Source organism: Salmo salar, chromosome ssa10 (assembly GCF_905237065.1).
Source record: "Salmo salar chromosome ssa10, Ssal_v3.1, whole genome shotgun sequence".
Classification (NCBI taxonomy): domain Eukaryota; kingdom Metazoa; phylum Chordata; class Actinopteri; order Salmoniformes; family Salmonidae; genus Salmo; species Salmo salar.
Genome location: NC_059451.1, coordinates 53,044,650 through 53,070,171, shown reverse-complemented (window position 1 = coordinate 53,070,171; position 25,522 = coordinate 53,044,650). Strand labels below are relative to the sequence as shown.

General features: G+C 42.0%; 2 protein-coding genes across 8 annotated transcripts; one reads left to right on the top strand and one right to left on the bottom strand.

Annotated features, from left to right (window-relative positions):
- Positions 1-1,143: 1,143 nt before the first annotated feature.
- kat3 (Kynurenine--oxoglutarate transaminase 3) lies at positions 1,144-13,196 on the bottom strand. 4 transcript variants are annotated; one of them, XM_014123721.2, is made up of 14 exons: positions 13,066-13,196; positions 7,810-7,892; positions 7,649-7,713; positions 7,217-7,361; positions 6,653-6,802; positions 6,365-6,451; positions 6,113-6,241; positions 4,690-4,810; positions 4,442-4,518; positions 3,417-3,506; positions 2,995-3,181; positions 2,446-2,519; positions 1,766-1,852; positions 1,144-1,590 (listed from the first exon to the last, which is right to left on the bottom strand). In XM_014123721.2, the coding sequence occupies exons 2-14, from the start codon at positions 7,888-7,890 to the stop codon at positions 1,537-1,539; spliced, it is 1,347 nt and encodes a 448-aa protein (XP_013979196.1). In that variant the 5' UTR covers positions 7,891-7,892; positions 13,066-13,196; the 3' UTR covers positions 1,144-1,536.
- On the top strand, positions 13,032-23,030 carry LOC106560651 (volume-regulated anion channel subunit LRRC8B). 4 transcript variants are annotated; one of them, XM_014123732.2, is made up of 5 exons: positions 13,032-13,154; positions 18,522-18,668; positions 18,839-20,785; positions 21,267-21,356; positions 21,791-23,030. In XM_014123732.2, exons 2-5 carry the CDS (start codon positions 18,531-18,533, stop codon positions 22,079-22,081), a joined length of 2,466 nt encoding a protein of 821 aa, XP_013979207.1. In that variant the 5' UTR covers positions 13,032-13,154; positions 18,522-18,530; the 3' UTR covers positions 22,082-23,030. The 4 variants fall into 4 exon arrangements, with proteins under 4 accessions (XP_013979207.1, XP_045543904.1, XP_013979205.1 ...); XM_045687948.1 differs by lacking the exon at positions 13,032-13,154 and adding an exon at positions 16,104-16,215; XM_014123730.2 differs by lacking the exon at positions 13,032-13,154 and adding an exon at positions 17,521-17,740.
- Positions 23,031-25,522: the final 2,492 nt, after the last annotated feature.

Below are 25,522 nucleotides of genomic sequence, written 5' to 3'. Positions count from 1 at the left end.
GTAGGTCTACAATCTTGTCCCTGACATCCTTGGAGAGCTCTTTGGTCTTGGCCATGGTGGAGAGTGTGGAATCTGATTGATTGATTGTTTCTGTGGACAGGTGTCTTTTATACAGGTAACAAGCAAAGATTAGGAGCACTCCCTTTAAGAGTGTGCTCCTAATCTCAGCTCGTTACCTGTATAAAAGACACCTGGGAGCCAGAAATCTTTCTGATTGAGAGGGGGTCAAATACTTATTTCCCTCATTAAAATGCAAATCAATTTATAACATTTTTGACATGTGTTTTTCTGGATTTTGTTGTTGTTATTCTGTCTCTCACTGTTCAAATAAACCTACCATTAAAATTATAGACTGATCATTTCTTTGTCAGTGGGCAAACGCACAAAATCAGCAGGGGATCAAATACTTTTTTCCCCTCACTGTACAAACAGGACTGCAAGGTATTAGCCAATGCATCTTACTGGTTTAAACAGAAAGAAACACCAAATTCTAGCTAGGAGCTGTGAACAGTCTATAACACCAAGCTAGCTGTGAAGTATGAACAGTCTATAAAACCAAGCTAGCTGTGAAGTATGAACAGTCTATAAAACCAAGCTAGCTGTGAAGTATGAACAGTCTATAAAACCAAGCTAGCTGTGAAGTATGAACAGTCTATAAAACCAAGCTAGCTGTGAAGTATGAACAGTCTATAAAACCAAGCTAGCTGTGAAGTATGAACAGTCTATAAAACCAAGCTAGCTGTGAAGTAAGAACAGTCTTTATAAAAACTCAACTGGCCTCTGTTATAAAAGGTGTGGTGGGATACTGTAATGTGCCCATAATTCACCAGCTCAATCCACTGGTCGGACATCAACAGGCAGACGAGGTTCTACTGAAAGCTAGGATTGCTAGTGCAAAGTACACACAGCGTAGCCATAGATACTCCCTGCTTATTTCCACTTGGTATATAATGCCTCTACAGTAGGTGTGTCCTATCACATCATGTATCTAGATCTCCTCCCACCAGCCTCCTCTGGTGTACTATCCTTGTTTTACCAATACATTAATGTGACAAAAAAGTTATTTTACTAACAGTCTTATCATACACAGAACCACATTCTGTTTTAGCTACCTATGTAGGTTAGAACTGCCTGAATTCCTGATATTTTAAAAGTAATATTTTTTATTCACAAATTAAATACAACACCAAACCAGGAGGGCTGCACAGGGTTAAAACTGTTCTATCCATCATATGAAGGGTACAGGAAAACAATGTTGACAGGATGACGAGTGCTACTCAGCAAGCGCTTATGTCACAAAGAGGAAATTCAAACCTGGAAGTTAATCCATTCTATGTGTGTCATATAAAATCCAATCAAATTAGATAAAACTAAAATAAAAAGGCAATAAAATACATGAATAAAATAACATAAAAACACGAAGATGTCTACAAATATAAACAGGGCATACCTGTCCTACAAAGTAAGGTGTTATCGGGGTGTCACAGTAAAAAGAGAGGGTCTTGAGACAAACCCTTACATCCAAGAGGACTTATTTTACTTGTTCCAGTTCTTGAGGATAGCTTCCGCTGCATCCAGAGTGCTGTCTTGCTACAGAGACACACAGACAGGTGATGAGATACGTTTTCCAATATTCACATTATCATGTTAAACCAAACCGAAAGAATACATCTAAACCCAATCTTTTAACACGGTCCACTCTTTATGTCTAATGAACTGGCCTGTGAGAAAGTCCGTTTTTCTGAATGAGAGAACCCATGTTTACCTTGATGAAGCATAGACGGATGTATTTCTCAAACTGCTTCTTGGAAGCATCACCACAGAACGCTGTGACCGGAATGGCTGCCAGTTTCTACAACAAAACCACGACAATAACAAACACACGTCAACACACTCTGGAGAGTTCAACTTGTTGATAGTAATTATCCTCGTGAACTAGTGCTTCATTCAACACGCCATTTATACTACCTACAATGTTAACATACAGCAATTACTCTGCATTCATTGTGTGATAGTAAGTGATATTTCATGTTAAAATGTTCCCTAAAACTACTGTTACCACAGAGCTATCCCAAATGGCACCCTATTGTATTCCCTATTGTAGTGCACTACTTTCGACTGGCCAAAGGTAGTACAATATACGGGCTCCCGAGTGGCGCAGAGGTCTAAGGCACTGCATCTCAGTGCATAGAGGAGTCACTACAGACCCTGGTATGATTTCAGGCTGTATCACAACCGGCCGTGATTGGGAGTCCCATAGGGCGGCGCACAATTGGCCCAGCGTCGTCCGGGTTTGGCCGGGGTAGGCCGTCATTGTAATTAAGAATTTGTTCTTAACTAACTTGCCTAGTTAAATAAAGGTTAAATAAATACAAATGAATAAAGGGAATAGGGTGCCATTTGAAACGCAGATAAGATGTGGCATCAAGCTGTTGGCTTTTTTACCTTCTCCTTAATCATCCACTTGACAAACTTGTAGTCGTAAGGCTCATCATCTCCCATATGAGACAAGTCCTGATCTACAACCATGAAAAATATAGTAGGGTCAAACTACAGCCAGTTAATAATGAAGGGTCCTTGTAGTTGTTATGCCAACAGTCTGCAGGTACAAACTCTTTATGTTTGGTCCGTCCTGTTACCTACTGTTAAATAAGACAGAGACAGGACCTTTCCACTTCTGATCATCCCAAGCCTGTTTGGTAGCCTGGTCCAGTTTTCCGCTAGTCTGGCCCAGCTTAGCGTTAGCCTGGCCCAGTTTAGAGTTAGCCTGGTCCAGCTTAGCGTAAGCCTGGCCCAGCTTAGCGTTAGCCTGGCACAGCTTAGCGTTAGCCTGGCCCAGTTTAGCGTTAGCCTGGCCCAGTTTATCTTTATTTCCTAATTTCCTTGGACATTACAGCAAATGGAAGATCTTATGTCATCTTTACCACACTGTTATTATCACATCTACACAACAACCAAGTAAAAATGTACTATTTTCATAAAAGTGTATCTTACTAAGGGGTGTGACGTCCACGCACATGAAGTACCCTCCCTCAGGTATGATAGGTGACATGCCAACGTCCTGTAGGATAGCAGCCATGCGGTCCCTCTTCCCCTCCAGCTCCACGGCCAGAGAGGAGAAGTAACACTCAGGCCGACCCATCAGCTCATAGTCCCTCAGCAGGCCCTGGGCCACAGCCTCCTGCAGAAACAGATCATAGTCTTGATACACATACATTATTCAAAGCCCTACGGGCCCTGGTCAAAAGTAGTGTATTATATAGGGAATAGCATGTTCTTTGGGTTTCCATTCTCTCACAAGGCAAAATGTGTTGTGATGAGGGTTTGGGTTTTACAACAGTATTTGAATTCCCACTCATTTGATTTCTTAACACTTCAACGGAATACATGTTGCTACAATGATGAGCAGGCCTTACCTGCAGCGGTGTTGGACAGGTGTACAAGGTGTTCTGCATAACAGTCTGAAGGTGCTTTATCAAGTGTTCTGGCCCTATAGACCAGCCAAGCTGCACAACAAAGACTACTGGTTAGAATATACACAACCATTTAAACTAAACTTCACATGATCAAACACACACAAACACACGTAATAAAACAAACGGGGAACACACACACATAATACTCTAAACGTCATGACAGAGGTTTCCCATGGTAACAGGAATCCCTACTCTCTAGAAGTAATGACAGAGGTTTCCCATGGTAACAGGAATCCCTACTCTCTAGAAGTCATGACAGAGGTTTCCCATGGTAACAGGAATCCCTACTCTCTAGAAGTCATGACAGAGGTTTCCCATGGTAACAGGAATCCCTACTCTCTAGAAGTAATGACAGAGGTTTCCCATGGTAACAGGAATCCCTACTCTCTAGAAGTCATGACAGAGGTTTCCCATGGTAACAGGAATCCCTACTCTCTAGAAGTCATGACAGAGGTTTCCCATGGTAACAGGAATCCCTACTCTCTAGAAGTCATGACAGAGGTTTCCCATGGTAACAGGAATCCCTACTCTCTAGAAGTCATGACAGAGGTTTCCCATGGTAACAGGAATCCCTACTCTCTAGAAGTCATGACAGAGGTTTCCCATGGTAACAGGAATCCCTACTCTCTAGAAGTCATGACAGAGGTTTCCCATGGTAACAGGAATCCCTACTCTCTAGAAGTCATGACAGAGGTTTCCCATGGTAACAGGAATCCCTACTCTCTAGAAGTCATGACAGAGGTTTCCCATGGTAACAGGAATCCCTACTCTCTAGAAGTCATGACAGAGGTTTCCCATGGTAACAGGAATCCCTACTCTCTAGAAGTCATGACAGAGGTTTCCCATGGTAACAGGAATCCCTACTCTCTAGAAGTCATGACAGAGGTTTCCCATGGTAACAGGAATCCCTACTCTCTAGAAGTCATGACAGAGGTTTCCCATGGTAAATCAATCCCAGCCCTTACCTTCCAGCCCGTCACACTAAAGGTCTTCCCTGCACTGCTGATGGTAATTGTTCTGTCCCACATGCCAGGAAGAGTGGCTAGCAAAACAAAAAGAGGGCTGAGGAAACTGTAACCGAGGTAGACAAACTATTAAACTGAACTAAACAGAATGAAACTAAACTACATTGAACTAAACACAAAACACAGCTGTTTCCTTATATGATGTGAGGAATTATGTTCACAGCCTAAAAACGCTGGAAGTACAGTACCTATTTTGATGTGTTGGTGTCCCTTGTAGATGAGCCATTCATAAACCTCATCACTGATGCACAGAGTGTCGTGTTTGATGCAGAGGTTGGAGATAGACTGAAGCTCATCCTTGGTGAATATCTGGAATATGGGAAATGGATTAAACACAGAAACTCACTGTGATAGGGACAGGGTAGTGATGTATTTAAGTCTTTATTTATTTAACCAGGGTGAATCATTTAGGCCAGAATAATTATTTCACAAGGGAGACCTCGCCAAGAGGTCATAGTTCAGATGGTGGAACCAAGAAGGCATAGTTCAGATGGTGGAACCAAGAGGTCATAGTTCAGATGGTGGAACCAAGAGGTCATAGTTCAGATGGTGGAACCAAGAGGTCATAGTTCAGATGGTGGAACCAAGAGGTCATAGTTCAGATGGTGGAACCAAGAAGGCATAGTTCAGATGGTGGAACCAAGAAGGCATAGTTCAGATGGTGGAACCAAGAAGGCATAGTTCAGATGGTGGAACCAAGAAGGCATAGTTCAGATGGTGGAACCAAGAAGGCATAGTTCAGATGGTGGAACCAAGAAGGCATAGTTCAGATGGTGGAACCAAGAGGTCATAGTTCAGATGGTGGAACCAAGAAGGCATAGTTCAGATGGTGGAACCAAGAGGTCATAGTTCAGATGGTGGAACCAAGAAGGCATAGTTCAGATGGTGGAACCAAGAAGGCATAGTTCAGATGGTGGAACCAAGAAGGCATAGTTCAGATGGTGGAACCAAGAGGTCATAGTTCAGATGGTGGAACCAAGAAGGCATAGTTCAGATGGTGGAACCAAGAAGGCATAGTTCAGATGGTGGAACCAAGAGGTCATAGTTCAGATGGTGGAACCAAGAGGTCATAGTTCAGATGGTGGAACCAAGAGGTCATAGTTCAGATGGCGGAACCAAGAGGTCATAGTTCAGATGGCGGAACCAAGAGGTCATAGTTCAGATGGTGGAACCAAGAGGGCATAGTTCAGATGGTGGAACCAAGAGGTCATAGTTCAGATGGTGGAACCAAGAGGGCATAGTTCAGATGGTGGAACAAATTGGAAAAATGTTTCTCGGACGTAATGGCTAGACAGTAATCACTCAATTGTACTAGGCCTACTTCATGAGAATTGCCGCAGAGGAAAGGGGGATTTGTCAGTTGTACAACTGAATGCCTTCAACTGAAATGTGTCTTCTGCATTTAACCCAACCCCTCTGAATCAGAGAGGTGCGGGGGGGCTGCCATAGTCAACATCCACATCTTTGGCGCCCGGGGAACGGTGGGTTAACTGCCTTGTTCAGGGGCAGAACAACAGATTTTTACTCTGTCAGCTCGGGGATTCGATCCAGCAAAACTTTCAGTTACTGGCCCAACGCTCTAACCACTAGGCTACCTGCTGCCACACTTACCTTCCCAATGGGGTTGTTGGGAGTGTTAATAATGATGGCCTTGGTCTTAGAGGTGAATTTACTGGCTAGTTCCTCTGGATCCAGGACCCAGTCAGCACTGGAAACACTACTAGTCTCTTTATTGGATCTCTGAGATGTTCGTGAGGAAGACAAGAGAGAAGTCAAACACTGCATGTCATTCTGCAATATGTATGTTTCCCACAATTACTCAAAACCTCAGTCTATAATATTTTTGAATAGTAGTAGACTTACAAGTCGTAATGGTATCAAGACAGGTGTTGCCCCTGCCATTCGAACCATGGGTACATAGCAATCAAAGAAGGGTTCGATAATTATAACCTGGAGAGGAGAGATTACAGATACAGGTGTAACTTTTATGAAACATTATCAAAATGTGAAAATGGTTCAAAAAGGGTAACATGTCCTAGCCTGGTCCCAAATCTGTTTGTTACGACCATAGGAGTTGGCAATACAACACAAACAGTTCTGGTACCAGGCTAAATATTAGTCAGTAGGTTTAAACAAAGAACAACCCCTCACCTCATCTCCCACTTCCACCAGTGCCTGCATGGTACTGAACAAGGATCCATAGCCACCTACTGTGACCAGTATCTCCTTGAAAGGATCAATCTGGTGTCCATACACTTTCCCATACACCTGAGAAAGAGCCTTCACCAGAGACGGGTGGCCCTGTAAGAGACCAAACAAAGTACTAGTGTCAGAGAAGCAATACAAGATCATGTACACTTACACATGACTGGAGGCAATCTAATACCAATGTTTTATTTAACTAACAGAGCTTGCTGTGTACTGTACTGTAAAGTGACCACCACCCTGTTATACACTACATGACCACAGTTGACCAGTTTAGCTCAGAATGATCTAGAACTTACACATACGTGAATCTATACAGTTGCAGGCTGGCTGGCAGGCTGACTGGCTGGCAGGCTGACTGGCTGGCTGGCTGGCTGGCTGGCTGGCTGGTATGGTACATCATTGAACAGTTAATATGCCTGCCGGTGCCAATGACTATATGTTGGTGCACTAAATGTAGGCCTAAAATATCACATTTCAATAGATAAGATACTCTGTTATTAGACTTACAAAGCCTCTTGTGTACTGGTTGAGCTTGTCCACTGCAGCAGCGTTAGCCAGGCCCTCCTTGACGTAGGCTGGGGGAGGAATGTCGGGGTAGCCCTGGCCCAGGTTCACTATGGTGGGGTCTGCTGCCACCGAGGTGAAGGCCACCCTGACACCAACACTGACAGTTAGTTACTGTGCCTTTAATTCATGAAATGAAGGAATGTTTTTTAAGCACGTTACGACCCCCCCCATTATTGGAGTTTAAAGTTCCTTTCAAGTTGCATTATTCGTATGCACGGGATACACATGGTATACACCATCCAATGAACCACTGAGTTGCACACCGCAAAGCAAAGTGGTTGGCAGAGTTTGAGACTCATTCCTGCCAGGTGCTACCCTGGTTTCGTAAGTGGGTCCAACGTACAGGTCGTGGTAACCTGGCAACGAACTTACCAAACATTCTTGTCCAGTCCCTCAATCCTTTTGGAGTTTGTATGCCTTGATGATGTCATAACACACTGAGACAAAGAAATAGAGATGCCAGGATTAAGCAAGAACATCTACACACATGATATTAGGCTATAACAATGTTATAAACATGTCATAACACTCACCTGTGAGTAGGAGAAGTTTCTGATACAGTTGATCTTAATCAAGCGGCATGCAGAGCTGAGGGTTCGACGTGTAATGTTCATATCTACAAAACAGTGCAGATCAATAACATTTTTCATTTGACAGATCAACACTGCAATACAAAACTGATGATCCCAAAAGGTACAGCAGAGAAGAAAATAAAAAAAAGATTAACTATATTTCTGCCATAAACAGAAGACAAATCACTAGAACTGAATGATTGCACAGCCAGGTAGCTGTGGTACAACTTAGAAGTAGCCCAAAAACCTGCAATCTGTGACCAATACATTTTCACCCGCGACATAGTTTTCAAACTAGTCCAATTCCCGGACATGATAACTCTGATTAGCAGAGACCTGTCTTGATTCTGCTCTTTCTTCCACGAACAAATGGGAAATGATTAAATTCAGAATTCGAGGTCTTGCCATCACTGCTGGTAAAATGCTAGCTCGGAAAAGATTCTCCAAGCAGATGTATATTATTGTTGATATTAACAGGCTGAGCAATAAACTTGATTTAAATGAAGATGAAAAAGCAGAGCTTGCTAAATGCCAATGTTAACTAGACGACATATATACACGATAAGGCGCAGGGTGCCTTCATCCATTCAAAGGCCAAATGGATTGAAAAAGGTGAAGAAAAAACGGCATCTTATTTCTTTAATTTGAAGGAGAGTAGGCAGACTAGGAGGAGTATTACATCCATTTATGTAAATTAAACTATATCTGGTGATCTTGAAGTGATTAATAAGAAAATACACTCTTTCTACAGTTCACTATATCAATCTCATCTTTCAGAAGGCGACTTGGATACCTATTTTGATTCAGTTAATAACTCTGTTAAGCCTATAGAAGAAAGGTTTAAGAAACTCTGTGATTCTGATATAGATATTACTGAGTTGGACCAAGCCATTAAACAAATGCCTGTAGGTAAATCACCTGGACCGGACGGCCTGACTCCTGAATTCTATCGATATTTTGGGGTCTGATATTAGAGAGTTATTGCTTTCGGTCTACAAGGAGGGTATTGCTAATGCTATCTTACCTCCTTCTTTGAGACAGGGACTAATTGTTCTTATACCCAAACCAAAGAAGGACTCTCTTTACCTGGACAACGTTGTTGACAACTGACTATAAGTTACTAGCCCATGTCTATGCCAATAGGCTGAAAAAAGGCCTTGATGATATAATCAGTGAAACTCAATCAGCCTTCATTAAAGGAAGGAGTTTCCATAACCATATACAATTGGTTTTAGATATTTTAGATTACAGTGAGTTAATGGAAGATGTTTGAATTCCTAATGAAATGTGATTTTGACCCTCCAAAATTACCTGTGAAATTGTCTAAGTTTCACCAGCAATTTGTTTTATTCTGGAAAATGATATTCAAGCACAATTTCCCCCCCACAAAACATTGATTTGGAATAATAGAGTTATTAAAATGAATAGGAAATCGAATTTCAAAGGCCTTTGGTTTGACAAGGGTATTTTGTATGCGATTTGGTAGACAACACTAGGGAGTTTTTGCCGTTTGATGAGTTCATTGGTAAATTCCAGGTTAATATTACTTAAGAGAGAATATATGAAGGTTTGCAAAGCAATTCCACTTCCTTTACTTGGACTTACTAAGAACACTGTTATATTATGAGGTTGTTCCCTGTTTTCCAAGTTAACAAATTAATGACGTGAATCTTTTGGATAAAAAATGCAACAATAAGTGGATACGATTGGCAGTTAATGAAGTCATTTTTGGTGATTTATAATTCAATATATTGCTATGGAAGTGACCAACCCATGCTATGGTCAAAAGCGACTACCTTTCACCTTAATTGTCCAGTTATCCCAAAAGTTAAAGAAACTCATTTTTAAATATACTGCTCAAAACAATAACGGGAACACTAAAATAACATATCCTAGATCTGAATGAATGAAATAATGTTATTAAATACTTTTTTCTTTACATAGTTGAATGTGCTGACAACAAAATCACACAAAAATAATCAATGGAAATCCAATTTATCAACCCATGGAGGTCTGGATTTGGAGTCACACTCAAAATTAAAGTGGAAAACCACACTACAGGCTGATCCAACTGTGATGTAATGTCCTTAAAACGAGTCAAAATAAGGCTCAGTAGTGTGTGTGGCCTCCACGTGCCTGTTTGACCTCCCTACAACGCCTGGGCATGCTCCTGATGAGGTGGAGCGAGACATGATGTCCCAGATGTGCTCAATTGGATTCAGGTCTGGGGAACGGGCGGGCCAGTCCATAGCATCAATGCCTTCCTCTTGCAGGAACTGCTGACACACTCCAGCCACATGAGGTCTAGCATTGTCTTGCATTAGGAGGAACCCAGGGCCAACCGCACCAGCATATGGTCTCACAAGGGGTCTGAGGATCTCATCTCGGTACCTAATGGCAGTCAGGCTACCTCTGGCGAGCACATGGAGGGCTGTGTGGCCCCCCAAAGAAATGCCACCCCACACCATGACTGACCCACCGCCAAACCGGTCATGCTGGAGGATGTTGCAGGCAGCAGAACCTTCTCCACGGCGTCTCCAGACTCTGTCACGTCTGTCACATGTGCTCAGTGTGAACCTGCTTTCATCTGTGAAGAGCACAGGGCGCCAGTGGCGAATTTGTCAATCTTGGTGTTCTCTGGCAAATGCCAAACGTCCTGCACGGTGTTGGGCTGTAAGCACAACCCCCACCTGTGGACGTCGGGCCCTCATACCACCCTCATGGAGTCTGTTTCTGACCGTTTGAGCAGACACATGCACATTTGTGGCCTGCTGGAGGTCATTTTGCAGGGCTCTGGCAGTGCTCCTCCTTGCACAAAGGCGGAGGTAGCGGTCCTGCTGCTGGATTGTTGCCCTCCTACGGCCTCCTCCACGTCTCCTGATGTACTGGCCTGTCTCCTGGTAGCGCCTCCATGCTCTGGACACTACGCTGACAGACACAGCAAACCTTCTTGCCACAGCTCGCATTGATGTGCCATCCTGGATGAGCTGCACTACCTGAGCCACTTGTGTGGGTTGTAGACTCCGTCTCATGCTACCACTAGAGTGAAAACACCGCCAGCATTTAAAAGTGACCAAAACATCAGCCAGGAAGCATAGGAACTGAGAAGTGGTCTGTGGTCACCACCTGCAGAACCACTCCTTTATTGGGGGTGTCTTGCTAATTGCCTATAATTTCCACCTGTTGTCTATTCCATTTGCACAACAGCATGTGACATTTATTGTCAATCAGTGTTGCTTCCTAAGTGGACAGTTTGATTTCACAGAAGTGTGGTTGATTTGGAGTTACATTGTGTTGTCTAAGTGTTCCCTTTATTTTTTTGAGCAGTGTATTTTCTTCCTTCTACCCTGTTAATGATTTCTTGCACAAAAGACTCCATTTTGACAAAACGCCTTGAGTTTTTTGTTCCTTTGATTCATAATCTATAGAGCATTTATTTTCTTCATCCTGCCATTCTAGTAAACTATGGATTGAGATTCATGAATGGTTGTGTATAAAATCTCAATAATTACCTATGTTAACCTTTGATGATGTTGGCATTATGCCTCTGGCATTGGCATTATGCCTATCCTTGTAATTCTGATCATAACTATTTATTAACATTATTATTCTCTTGGCCAAATATTATATTCACAAATGTAAATGGGCGGAAAAATTCCTTATTTTGTAGTTTTTTTTCATTGAACTGTTACAATTTCATAAATCCCCCAAACTTGTGAAACTTAAAAAAATTAGAACAATTATTAGAAATCAAGTCACTGAATGTCTGTTAATGTCTCATTGGCTTGTCACATATTAATGATGTCCTGAATTATTCTTTTTTGGCAGGGGGCGTCGCTTCCTGTTCTATTATTTCATTTATTTTTCATTGTATTCACAGGAATGTCCCTGTATTGATGTGTAATATTGTTATCATTGTTGCAATACATTTGTTTTTAAACTGATTAGCAGCTCCTCTCCGTCTGTCCCAATATTGTGTGCAGCTGGCACTGCATGTGCTCTGCTCATGGCAGCTCCGAGTCGATGAGTATCCACAGCAACTGCTCTGCTTGGACTACTCTGCTCAATGAAGAGGCAGACTGTAGTTAGCTACTGTTCATCCCTCTAAACTCCGACAAAACTCAAGGAACATTAGGCTATTATTTTCTGTAAAATAATCTCCCTGGTTTTATATTTGGCAAGGTTAAAGCACTTTTGACACCATGTTATGATCTTAGTCATATGACTGTACTGTGCAGTGAGAGCACATGGAAATGGCTCAGCTTCAAAATATTAGTGATCAATTTAGTGATACCCAAACCATGCCGGTACCCTAGTTATTGATCATGTTTAAAAAAGACCTTACCCGGGCCTAAAGTAATGTATAATGTCGGGGCAGTCGGGCTCTGGTTGCAGAGCTCCAATGGGGCTTTGAATGGAAGGATTCTGGGCGTCAGGTACTGGTTCAGATCTACTCAGGGTTTCCTAAAACTAACCAGCTTCAGTTATAGACTAGCGTTGCTAAAAGCACCTATGATGAAGCCTGAGCTGGAATGGGAAGATAACTGATGCTGGCTTGCTTTAGAAACCAGTGAGTCGATCTGAACTAAACGTCCCTACCCTAAACCCTATCCGGGATTCTTGGGACGATCCTACCCTAATCTTAACCCATTCCCATATAAAATATAAACTTCAATGGGGTCGGGACGTCCCAAATATTCCGGATAGCACGGATCATAAAATATGCAGCTAAAAATTCTAGTTCACTTACTTGCAAATAGAGAGAGGAGACGCGTTTAGCAAAACCAGCTCACGTTTTGCGTCGTAAGATTCTACACTGCAAAATATCCCCACCCCCAACTCTGACCAATCAAATCAGTGAATGGAATGGGCCGTAGTTATACACTCAACACCATTCATGATTGACACTTTCGTGATTCAGAGAGTCTGATATACATGTTTAAAATTAAAACGTTTAGAAAGTTATAAAACGTAATAGTTTTAAATCGCAAAGTATTCAATTACGAAACGTACAACATTAATAAGAAACTCATATGTATTTGGAAGCCAAAGGTATTAAAATATCCGCAGCAAATAGCAGTAACGTTATATATTTCATGAATTTTGTCATGAAACTTCACTGCACGTCATTGAAATTATTTCTGAACAAAAGCGAGCAAAGCAAAATAGAATGACATGTACATGAAACGGACTTTAGGAAATTGCAAGCATACTTACAATTGAAGAATAGACCTACGATATTTAATTCGAGGAAAAGGTGGATTCCAAGGGAAAAATGAGCGTGTCTACTTCTCTCCACATTAAAGGTACATGCAGCAAATTGTGTTTCAGACCAATACAGACCTACCACTCGGTTAGATATAAAGGGATAGGACAAAAAAAATGTAACTAGTACTGTATAGGGGTTCCCAAAGTGGGGTCTTGCTGAAGATCTGATTTCTTTTTTACAATATTTTTTTTTATATTGCTAGCAACAACAGACTAAACGAATTTTGGACAATAATTTAGTGGAAAAAGTTTAGAGTGTTCAATACAATACAATGTAATATTGTTCATCCACAATGTATGTTCTTAACTTTTAGATAAACAACACGGGCCTGGGAGGCTCACAGGGATATTGGTATCTACAGTAATCCATCAATGATACATTTTTTCAACTCAATCCCCCCAAATGTTATTTTGAACATACATGCACTGTAATTTAGGCTTTAAAATTGCAAATGGCACACTCTGCCCCTTTGCAAAATGTGTAGAATTGCAAGAAGTTTGCTTTAAAACTTCAATATCTACTCTCTGCCCCATGGCAGAATGTGTACATTTGCAAGAAATTAGCTTTAAACCTGGACATTTTTCTCTCTGATATGCCAAGAGTGGAGCCTATAAAATTATATTTTCCAGGGCTCAAGGTCTGATTAGTCTGGCCATGCACTGCAGAAGTCATAGTAAAAATGGTTGTTGAGTATTGTTTTCACACTCTGAAGGAGTTGGGTTCTGATATTATGAGGGGATCCCTGATGAATTTGCAATAATAATAATTTTAAAAAAGGGTCTACGGTGCAAACCATTTTGGGAACCCCTGTTCTAATTCATTAGGCATCTCTAAATGATATTCCTCAAAAATATGTGTTATCTATTTAAAGGCATGGCTACTGGCATATACAAGAGCTAGTGATGTAACCATAGAATTACACATACAGTTGAAGTCGGAAGTTTACATACACCTTAGCCAAATATATTTAAACGTAGTTTTTCACAATTCCTGACATTTAATCCTAGTAAAAATTGCCTTTCTTAGGTCAGTTAGGATCACCACTTTATTTTAAGAATGTGAAATGACAGAATAATAGTAGAGAGAATTATTTATTTCAGCTTTTATTTCTTTCATCACATTCCCAGTGGGTCACAAGTTTACATACACTCAATTAGTATTTGGTAGCATTGCCTTTAAATTGTTTAACTTGGGTCAAACGTTTCGGGTAGCCTTCCACAATAAGTTGGGTGAATTTTGGCCCATTCCTCCTGACAGAGCTGGTGTAACTGAGTCAGGTTTGTAGGCCTCCTTGCTCGCACACGCTTTTTCAGTTCTGCCCACAAATTTTCTATGGGATTGAGGTCAGGGCTTTGAGATGGCCACTCCAATACCTTGACTTTGTTGTCCTTAAGCCATTTTGCCACAACTTTGGAAGTATGCTTGGGGTCATTGTCCATTTGGAAGACCCATTTGCGAACAAGCTTTAACTTCAAGACTGATGTCTTGAGATGTTGCGTAAATATATCCACATTATTTTCCTGCCTCGCGATGCCATCTATTTTGTGAAGTGCACCAGTCCCTCCTGCAGCAAAGCACCCCCACAACATGATGCTGCCACCCCCGTGCTTCACATTTGGGATGGTGTTCTTTGGCTTGCAAGCCTCCCCCTTTTTCCTCCAAACATAACAATGGTCATTATGGCCAAACAGTTCTATTTTTGTTTCATCAGATCAGAGGACATTTCTCCAAAAAGTACGATCTTTGTCCCCATGTGCAGTTGCAAACCGTAGTCTGGCTTTTTATGGTCGTTTTGTAGCTGTGGCTTCTTCCTTGCTGAGTGTCCTTTCAGGTTACGTCGATATAGGACTCGTTTTACTGTGAAAATAGATACTTTGGTACCTGTTTCCTCCAGCATCTTCACAAGGTCCTTTGCTGTTGTTCTGGGATTGATTTTCACTTTTCGCACCAAAGCACGTTCATCTAGGAGACAGAACGCGTCTCCTTCCTGAGCGGTATGACGGCGGCGTGGTCCCATGGTGTTTATACTTGCATACGTGGTACCTTCATGCATTTGGAAATTGCTCCCAAGGATGAACCAGACTTGTGGAGGTCTACAATTTATTTTCTGAGGTCTTGGCTGATTTATTTTTATTTTCCCATGATGTCAAGCAAAGAGGCACTGAGTTTGAAGGTAGGCCTTGAAATACATCCACAGGTACACCTCCAATTGACTCAAATGATGTCAATTAGCCTATCAGAAGCTTCTAAAGCCATGACATCATTTTCTGGAATTTTCCAAGCTGTTTAAAGGCACAGTCAATTTAGTGTATGTAAACTTCTGACCCACTGGAATTGTGATACAGTAAATTATAAGTGAAATAATCTGTCTATAAACAATTGTTGGAAAAATTACTTGTGTCATGCACAAAGTAGATGACCTAACCGACTTGCCAAAACTATAGTTTGTTAACAAGAAATTTATGGAGTGGTTGAAAAATGAGTTTTAATGACTCCAACCTAAGTGTATGTAAACTTCTGACTTCAACTGTATGATTGAATTGAATAGGATCTATGTGCATGTAATGCTATATAAATCCTTTCATCAGTGATAAACACTGCTTAAATAACAGTCAATGGCAACACTCAATAAACGCACATGTAGCAATGCATAGGCTAATAATAGCAATACAAAAGACTGTATTAACGATATGTGTTAGTTACAAGCTAATAATAACAAATCAAACTCCCAAACCTAACAAATAGGCCCAAAAGTCAATGTATAATTGATCAGAAAATGTGGTCAGAGGGTGTGACGCAATTTCGGTGCCTCCAGAGGCATCCAGAGGCCAAATTAAGCTCCACCGACTGCGCCTCCCAAATGTTATAACAATGTGGAGGGCACCGTATAGCTCCGCATTGACATGATTGGTTGACAGTAGATGGGTGGCTGGAGGTCCTGTATAAACACAAACTCACTTCTTTGACATCTACCTTCATAACAACTCTGCTCAACAGGCCTGTGTTGCTCCGCAAAGCGCAAGAAGTATCGCAGTAAATGCTGCAGGGCCAATGCAGACATCGGTTTTGACCATGCCGCCTCCATTAATCCTGCAAAGGTCAGACATTGCAAACACTAATATGCATTTTTCCCTATATTTAAAGGCTCTGCATATGGTGATCTGTAATCTGAAGTGGCTGTACAGATATTTACTACATGCAGCCTCTGCCGATCTCAGGGCTTTCATGCTTCTTGCTCTTAGCAGAGCAGAGCTATTGTGAAGGGAATTGTCAAGAAAGTCAGTTTGTGAATACAGGACGTACCGCCCCCACCTACTTTCAACTATTCATGTCAATACGGAGTTATATGGAGCCCCATTGTTAAACAATTTGAGGGGCACATAGCGATGCGGTACGGAGCTTGATTTGGCCTTTGCATGCATCCAGAGGCTCCGCGATTGAGTCACAACCTCCATATGAGGCCTCCAACCACATTCACCGATCAAGCATAAATGGGCTTTTAGCTTACATGATATAAACAGCATGTGCGAGTCCATTAACTACACAACTCACGTCTTCTCTTTAGATGACATAAAACGTTGAGGTATGGTGTTGAAATGGATGGGTTACAGGTCTGAAGGCCTTTTAGGTCGCAGCTGGGTCTCATTGGCTAGACCCTTGTTCAAATCTCATCATGAACAACTTTAGCATTTAGGCAACTTTGCAACTACTTACTACTTTTTAGCTACTTTGTAACTACTAGGGATGTTAGCTAAAAGATGCTGCATGGTCAATCTGCCGTCAGTGATAAGGCATCTGCAGAAGTCAAGGCATTCATACTTATTGGGCTTCGCGGAGCAGTACGGAGCTGTTGAGCAGAGCTGTTGTGAAGGACGTTGTCAAGGAAGTGAGTTTGTGTTTATACTGGACCTCCCGTCCCCATCTACCGACCATCAGTTATGTCAACGGGAGCTATACGGTGTTCTCTGCATTGTTATAACATTTTGGAGGCGCACAGCGATCCGGTACAGAGCTAAATTTGGCCTCTGCATCCCTCCGGAGGCTGCGCAATTGTGTCACACCCTCCATATAGAGCCTTCGACCACATTGACAGATCAAACATAAATTGGCTTTTAATTAGTCTTTAACCTAACCACTAACCCTAAATTTAACCCTACCCCTAACCCCTAGCCTATAACCCTAGCCCTAACCCCTAGCCTAGCAAATGTTAGCGTTAGCCACCTAGCTAATGTTAGCCACAACAAATTGGAATTCTTAAACAATATCATGTTTAGCAAATTCGCAACATATCATACACAATGGATGATTAACATCCCCAAATGAATAGATACCAGACTAAACATAACATCAGAGTGTGTCGGATTTACATTTACTATATTACGTCTACCCCTGTGTCCAGGCTGTCATCTAGGTCGAGGTGGCGGCCTTTGAAAAGACTAGGGGTATGCCAACCTGGCCATACTCTTATTCGTAATTGACCGTTTATAGTTGGATCTGATGATACTCGTGATCGGGGAACAAAAACAGGAAGTGTTTTAATATTCCTAAATAGATGTTGTCAAAATACTCTCTACAAGTTTATAGACCAAAAAAAAACCTGCAGATTAGGAGCAGTGTGCGGAGGTGTGTGTGTCTGTGTCTCCTTAATTTACAGCGGGCAGTTTGCTGTCACTTAGTCAATAATGCTCATCGGCAGTTCATCTTTTTTCTCAGACTCTCTTGTTAGATATTATCAATTATGTTCTCGTTGTTCTATCTGTGATGTTATTAGCTAACTAACAGTGTGCCATCAGATTCACATGAAGTTCGTGTTGTTCTTCAAAGAAAATACCAATAGAAGTAGCTACGGTTTTTGTCAATGTTTTGTTGGTTACTATTTAGCTAGTTAAAGGTATTGTTTAGGTAACATCATTAGCTAGCTAGCTACACTTAAGCTAACTAGCTAACGTTAGCTAGCTGTCATGTAACGTTAGATGAGGGCCTTATTAAGGCAGCTACTGTAGCTAGCTTCTAAACATATTTTGATAATACAACATTACTGGTAAAATGCTAATAATACAATTATTGATTAGTAAAGACAAAAGTACAGTACATCGGCTCTCACTTTTTCATGAAAATCAAACAAGTAGTCTAACTTTACAGGCAGCCTCCCCTGCCCTACACTTGCTTCAGAGTTTAAACTCAAAACTGGTTTTCAAACTCATTGTTGTAACCAATTGACTCATATTAGTTTTATTTGCACAAAACCCTGGTAGAGCATAGTTGAAGTTAGGCCTTGTGGTGTTCATGTTTCCTTATTTCTTTTGGCTTTAAACCAGCCTAATTTCTCACTTAAAACATATTTTTTTGCTTTTAATACACTGTTATTATTCCTTCCTTTATGTATGAGTTTTTTTCCATGTAGGCAGCTGAGATGCTCTCAGAAGGTGAGCTGAAGGACTTTGCCCAGGGCCAGTCCCTGTACCGTGTTCTCCAGCCCTGGTGGGACGTCTTCAGCCACTACCTCTCCATCATGATGTTCTCAATCGGAACCCTCGGAGGAACCCTGCAGGCAAGGAATTTTAACAGAAAATGTTTCATTTGTGTTTTAATGTGATTTTCTTCACCAAGCTCTTGTTATTTTCAATGTCATTCCATCTGTCTCCCAGTGTAAAAGGCTTTAGTTCCAGGTTATTATGACGTTTCTGATGCTTCCTTATGTTTAAATTCCCTTGCCTGCAGGTCACCCTCCGCAAGATCGTCTGCGTCCCCTGTCAGATGACATCAGATGACTTCTGTGTGGTTTTTAACCATAGAGGCACCACATTAAGGAATGTCACTACTGAAGCCAGCTTCCCTCTCCTCCCCAAGGGCCTTTACAAGCTAGATCTTCAGCAGTATGCTTACGTTGACGCCGTGTGCTACGAAAAACAACTCCACTGGTTCGCCAAGTTCTTCCCCTACGTCGTGATGCTAGAAACTCTGGCTCTTGTGATTATAAGCAACTTGTGGTTCAAGTACCCTAGCACCAGCTCCAGACTCATGCACTTTGTCTCCATTCTACACAAATGCTGTGACTCTCCCTGGACCACCCGGGCCTTGTCAGAGACAGTGGCAGAGCAGGGTGGGGCCCAGCCCTCAATGAGCATGTGTAGTCCTGCCCTCCAGACCTCTTCAACATCAGACTATAGCAGCAGAAGGCCGATGGGGACAGAGTTTCTTAGCGTTTTAGACAAAAAGGAAGGTGAGCAGGCCAAAGCTATCTTTGAGAAGGTGAAGAAATTGAAGGTACACGTGGAGGACAAAGACATCATTTATCACTTGTATATGAGGCAGATAGTCACCAAGATTGTGTTTCTGCTGTTCACCTTGGCCTATATCCCTTACGCAGCCTCACATATCCTGTTTGACGTTGACTGTGTGGTAGATTCCCAAGCGCTGATGCCGTTTCAGCCCTTTCACTGTGTTCACTCACTGGCCACCATTTTCTGGCTCCTCTCCTTGGTTTACACAGTACTGATGGTCATTTACAGCTTGACTTGCTTCTACAGCTTCTGGTGGATGATGAGAAACTCTCTCAGGGAGTACTCCTTTGACTCAGTGAGGGAGGAGAGCAGCTTTAGCGACATCCCCGATGTCAAGAATGACTTTGCCTTCATCCTCCACCTCCTGGACCAGTATAACCCTCTGTTCTCTAAACGCTTTGCAGTCTTCCTCTCAGAGGTCAGTGAGAAGAAACTGAGGCAGCTCAACCTGAACTACATGTGGCCTTTAGAGAAGCTGACCCAGAAGGTGATGCGTAACGCTCAGGACCAGATAGAGCTCCATCTCATGCTCCTCAGCGGCATCCCAGAGGCCGTGTTCGATATCAGGGAGCTGGAGGTGCTCAAGCTGCAGCTGATACCTGATCCTAGGCTCACACAGAAGCTTACGCAGCTTGGGAACCTGAGAGAGATCTGGCTGGATCATTCCCCTGCCACCGTAGACCTCATGGCTCTGGGGTTTCTCTCTGAGAACCTGAGGATCCTGAGGATGAAGTTCACAGAGGTGGAACAGGCTCCCTGGTGGGTTTTCAGTTTGTGTAACCTGACTGAGCTCTATCTGTATGGAAATATGTTCAATCAGGACAACACAACGTTCGTCAACAGCCTACCCAAGCTCAAGAATCTGAAGGTGTTATTCATCAAGTGCACCATCACCACGATGCCGAAAGTGATTACCAACTCGATACCCTCGATACAGAAGCTTTCCGTCGACAACGAAGGCACCCAACTCTCTGTCCTGCAGAGTCTGAAAATGATGTCACAGCTCACCTGCTTGGAGCTACTGAACTGTGATCTCCAGCGGATACCGAGTCATATCTTCAGCCTGAAGAACCTGCAAGAAATAGACCTCAAAGGGAACAACCTCAAAACCATTGAGGAGATCATCAGTTTCCAGCACCTTCCCAAGCTCTCTATCCTGAAGCTGAAGTACAACAGTATCACTTACATCCCAGTCCACGTTGGAGTGCTTGGCAACCTGGAGCAGCTTCACCTGGGTTATAACCTCATCAGCTGCATGCCAGCACAGCTGTTCCTGTGCAGCAGACTCTATCTGCTAGACCTCAGTCACAACAAGCTGTCTGCCATTCCCATTGAAATACAGGAACTGAAGAGACTGCAGCTCCTCAATGTGTCTAACAATAATGTATGTATATTATATATGATTGCACGTTTAATGTGTTCATTCATTAATCAAGTTTTTGGGAACTTTCTTTTCATACAGACACGTGGACATCATTGTAGTTGTGTAGGCTATTTGATTGTGTTTACTTAGCCCACAATCCTAAAAGATTTATAAAGCAAGTGTAAAAACTGAGTGTTAAATCATTGTCGCAGCGTAGCCTAGTGGTTAGAGCATTGTAACTGAAAGGTTGCAAGATCGAATCCCTGAGCTGACAAGGTACAAATCTGTCCTTCTGCCCCTGAACAAGGCAGTTAACCTACTGTTCCTAGGCCGTCATTGAAAATAAGAATTTGTTCTTAACTGACTTGCCTAGTTAAATAAAATTGTATTTAGAGAATGGTAATATATAGGTACCTTTTTTTGAGAGAGAGAGAGATCAGAACGACAGGCTGAATTGCAACTTTGTAATCAGAATCCATTTGTTTTATCTATTATACCTTAGATTGACCATCTCCCAGAAGGCATGTTCCAGTGTAAGACCCTCCAGTCCCTACTGCTAGGTCACAACAACCTGTCAGTGGTCCCCCACCAGGTAAGTGAGAAGAGTTGGGGTCAATTCTATTTCAATTCAGGAAGTCAACTGAAATTCAAATTTTCCTCAATGGTTTTCTAAAAGACAGATGTAGGCCCAATACATGGTTGGACAGTAGGCGGCAGGGACTGTGAATAATTATGTATGCATTAATTATTATCATTCCAGGGTTTTCTGAATTGCATGTATGATAGTGTTTTGTTTTGTTTGTTGTGTATTTGTATGCTGATTTCACAAAATTAATTTCCATGTACATGGACAATAAAGGATATCGTATTGTATTGTTCCTGAATTGAATAGCCTTAGTGCAAGTCTGTTTGTGCTATCATGTCAACACCTTGTCACTCATTCCAGTGAAAAGGAGTTGACTTGATAACACAAACAATTCTGGGAAAGGCTTCTGAAGTGAAATGGAATTGACCTCAACCGTGCAGGTGAGTGAGCTGACCAACCTGGTGGTGTTGGACCTGAGGGGGAACCAGCTGGAGAGCCTTCCTGCCGAGCTGGAGGAGTGCCACAGCCTGATGCCTAGTGGACTGCTGGTTGAGGAGGGGCTGCTCAACTCTCTGCCCCCCAGTGTCAAGGAGGGCTTCCAGAGGCCTGATAAGGAGTACCTGGGGAAAATGGAGGCTGAAGGAGTGGGGAATGCTCTCATCTGTAACCCCATTATCTGTAATACAGCAGGACATGGAGATACGCCCTGCAGCGTGATATACTCCATGTGATGGGGCTACCCCAAATTAACATCTAACTCAATGGCTTTAAACCTGGGGTATTAGTAGGCCTACGTGGTTTACCTGGCCTAGCCACAGGGGATACTTATTGAACCTTTATTTTATCTGGGAGTCATACTGAGACTAAGGTCTCTTTTACAGATGAGCCCTGAATTACAAAAATGACAGAAAATACACATATTAAAATATAAAATACAAAGTGCGATCAGAAGAAAAACGGTCAAAAAACAAACACATTCATCAGTAGTATGGTCCTCAGTCAGATTTCTGAATTACCTTAGAAGCACCAAAACATCACATTTCAGAACATTTTGAAGATTGTTCAACAAATAAGGTGCAAGAAAACTAAAAGCTGATTTACCTAACTCAGTAGAAACCAAAGGAATTTCCAGAGTTAATCATCCCTGAGACCAGGGGTCTAAAGGTTAGTAATGATGTTAGGTACAGTGATGGTTTTTGTAAAAGGGCTTTATAAATGAAAACATAGCAATGTATCAATCTAGTTGACATCAAAAAGGGCCAACCAACTTCCTGGTAGAGAATGCAGTGATGAGTACGAAAACTGTATACGTTTGAAGGCTCATCAGAGCAAAGGACTAGTCACCTAGGTTAAGTACTAGTAAACGGGAAAAGACTTACTTTTATAATAGTAATGTAATATGACTATTCCAAATGAACACCCTCCATGTTCCAATCCATTCTGTTGCTGCCAAGTACAACATACAGTCATTGTTTACAGTGGACCACTGACAAGTTCTGTTTGATAAAAAAAATACTTACATTTTATACTGAGCTCCTGTTGGGCATTTCATAACACAACCATTTGTTTTTATAATGATGATTGCCTTGGTTTAGCCTGTGTGGTCAGACTAGTCACATTTGGGGTGACTTAGTGTTACTCGTGCCACATACAAATAAAAGTGTGATTTTGTGAACTTAACCGTGACACTGTTTTTGAAAGACTGGGCAAGTCTATCAGCCCATATCCACAATTAAAATAATAATAATTTAACTAGGCAAGTCAGTTAAGAACATATTCTTATGTACTATGATGGCCTACCAAAAGGCAAAAGGTCTCCTGCGGGGACGGGGGCTGGGATTAAAAATATAAATATAGAACAAAACACACATCACGACAAGAGAGACATCACAACACTACATAAAGAGAGACCTAAGACAACAACATAGCAAGGCAGTAACACATGACAACACAGCATGGTAGCAACACAACATGGTAGCAGCACAAAACAGGGTACAAACATTATTGGGCACAGACAACAGCACAAAGGGCAAGAAGGTAGAGACAACAATACATCACACAAAGCAGCCACAACTGTCAATAAGAGTGTCCATTATTTGAGTCTTTGAATGAAGAGATTGAGATAAAACTGTCCAGTTTGAGTGTTTGTTGCAGCTCGTTCCAGTTGCTAGCTGCAGCGAACTGAAAAGACGAACGACCCATGAATGTGTGTGCTTTGGGAACCTTTAAGGTGGGAGATCTCTCCACGGTTCTGGATGGCCACCATGTCAGTGTAGTGCTCCGTGCACCACTTTCTAGCAGTGTCCCAGTTCATAGTTTTGTTGGAGTGATGGTAGGACCAGCCCTCTACTCTAGTGCACATTGTGACAACTGAGGAATGACATATAGAAAAAAGGTCAATATTGACATACAGTACATGAATGAGTTTACATGAGTGGGATTTTAGAAATGCATAGATCTTCTGAAATGTGTTTCTTACTTGAGTACAGGAGGAAGAGGGTGATCCATGAGCTGGGGCTTCTGGCTTGCTGTGAAGCAGAGCAGAAGTCCTGTGGAGACAACATCAAGCCATACTTTACAGACTGAGAAATGCATTGGCTGTCTGAAATGTATATAAACTAACTGGTGCATCTTCATTTTAAGGCATAAACCAATTCTCTCAACAGTACTTACCATTGTAAGTTTAAAATGTGATGCTCTTTTGCAGGTAAATCTCCAAAGGATATGTTTCTAGTCTTATCCAGTGGATGAAATGATACTGCTCCCTGGTACTCTGTGCATATATATATACACCAACCCACACTACAACAACGGCCAAAGACCGGAATTCATCGTTATGACGCTGCCTGGGATTGAATCAGCTTCTCTAGAATTTCAACTTGAAAACTTTTTCCCTCTCTCTCCCTCCCTCTTTTAGATATCTGGACTCTATCCAATTGTGGCGCTAATACAGGTAAGGGTGTCTCTGAGCAGGCGCCAGAGCCCAAAGCCTGGGCTGCAACAGGAAACAGTAAATGAGGTAGCAGGAAGCTCACATTAACAACAGCCTCAGCCCTGGGCAGAGACTCACAGATACTTAGCTGGTGTTGAAATGTTTATTTCACTCCTTTGAAATGTCTGGCTAACACCACATCAAGCATTTGTTGTCATGAATTGCGGGGTGCATAATCTATTAATTAGTCATAATATTGTAAGCTAACAGTTGACAAATGTACTATGTCAAGTCAACCTCTATTTCAATTTCATTTCATTGAGAGATGTTTTGTAATAACAGTGTGTAGAATTTGACTAACCCACTACTGTGTTTCTGTATTTTTATTAAAGGATATGCACAGCTTGAGAGGATACAGGGAGACAGACAGGTTGTCTTGAGGATACAGGGAGACAGGTTGTCATGAGGATACAGGGAGACAGACAGGTTGTCATGAGGATACAGGGAGACAGACAGGTTGTCATGAGGATACAGGGGGACAGACAGGTTGTCATGAGGATACTGGGAGGCAGACAGGTTGTCTGTCTGTGTGATGGGAAACAACACTATAGACGCCTGTTGGCTGCCTGCACTGACTACCATGGCTCACATCCTTCCTGACTGGACTCACTTACACTCTGAACATCTACCACAGCAGAACTCTTTTGTTGACCCCTAGAAAGTCCCCCATTCCTGAGGCCCAAACATAAATTCTTCCGGGAGGATTTCAACATGGCGTCTGATAGAGGCTTGATAATCCCTAATGGATTCTAATTAGGATGACTCAGTTTTGAGATCGAGAAATAATCACTTTCCAACAGGTTATCATATGTTTGAGTATAACCACTTAATAACTTTGAATGAAATCATATACAGTTTTACTTAGTACCTTTCAGTGACATTTTTAGTAGTCATAACGGTTATTGTAAAGGTTGGCGTATACAGTAAATGCAGAGGAAAAGGCCAGGATGTTGATATCTTCAAAGCTATTTAATTGATATTTCCTGTAGATGTTTTACTAGAAAAGGGAGATGTGGAGGCATGGACTTTACCATACCAAAAAAACAACGTTAGGCTGCAAATATGGTTGTTATTATGAAAGAAGAAAGCCAGAATGAGGGTTAGCTCTCAGGCTAGAATGAAAGACGGCTGGTAAAAGCTAGAATGAGGCTTAGCGCTCAGGCTAGAATGAAAGACGGCT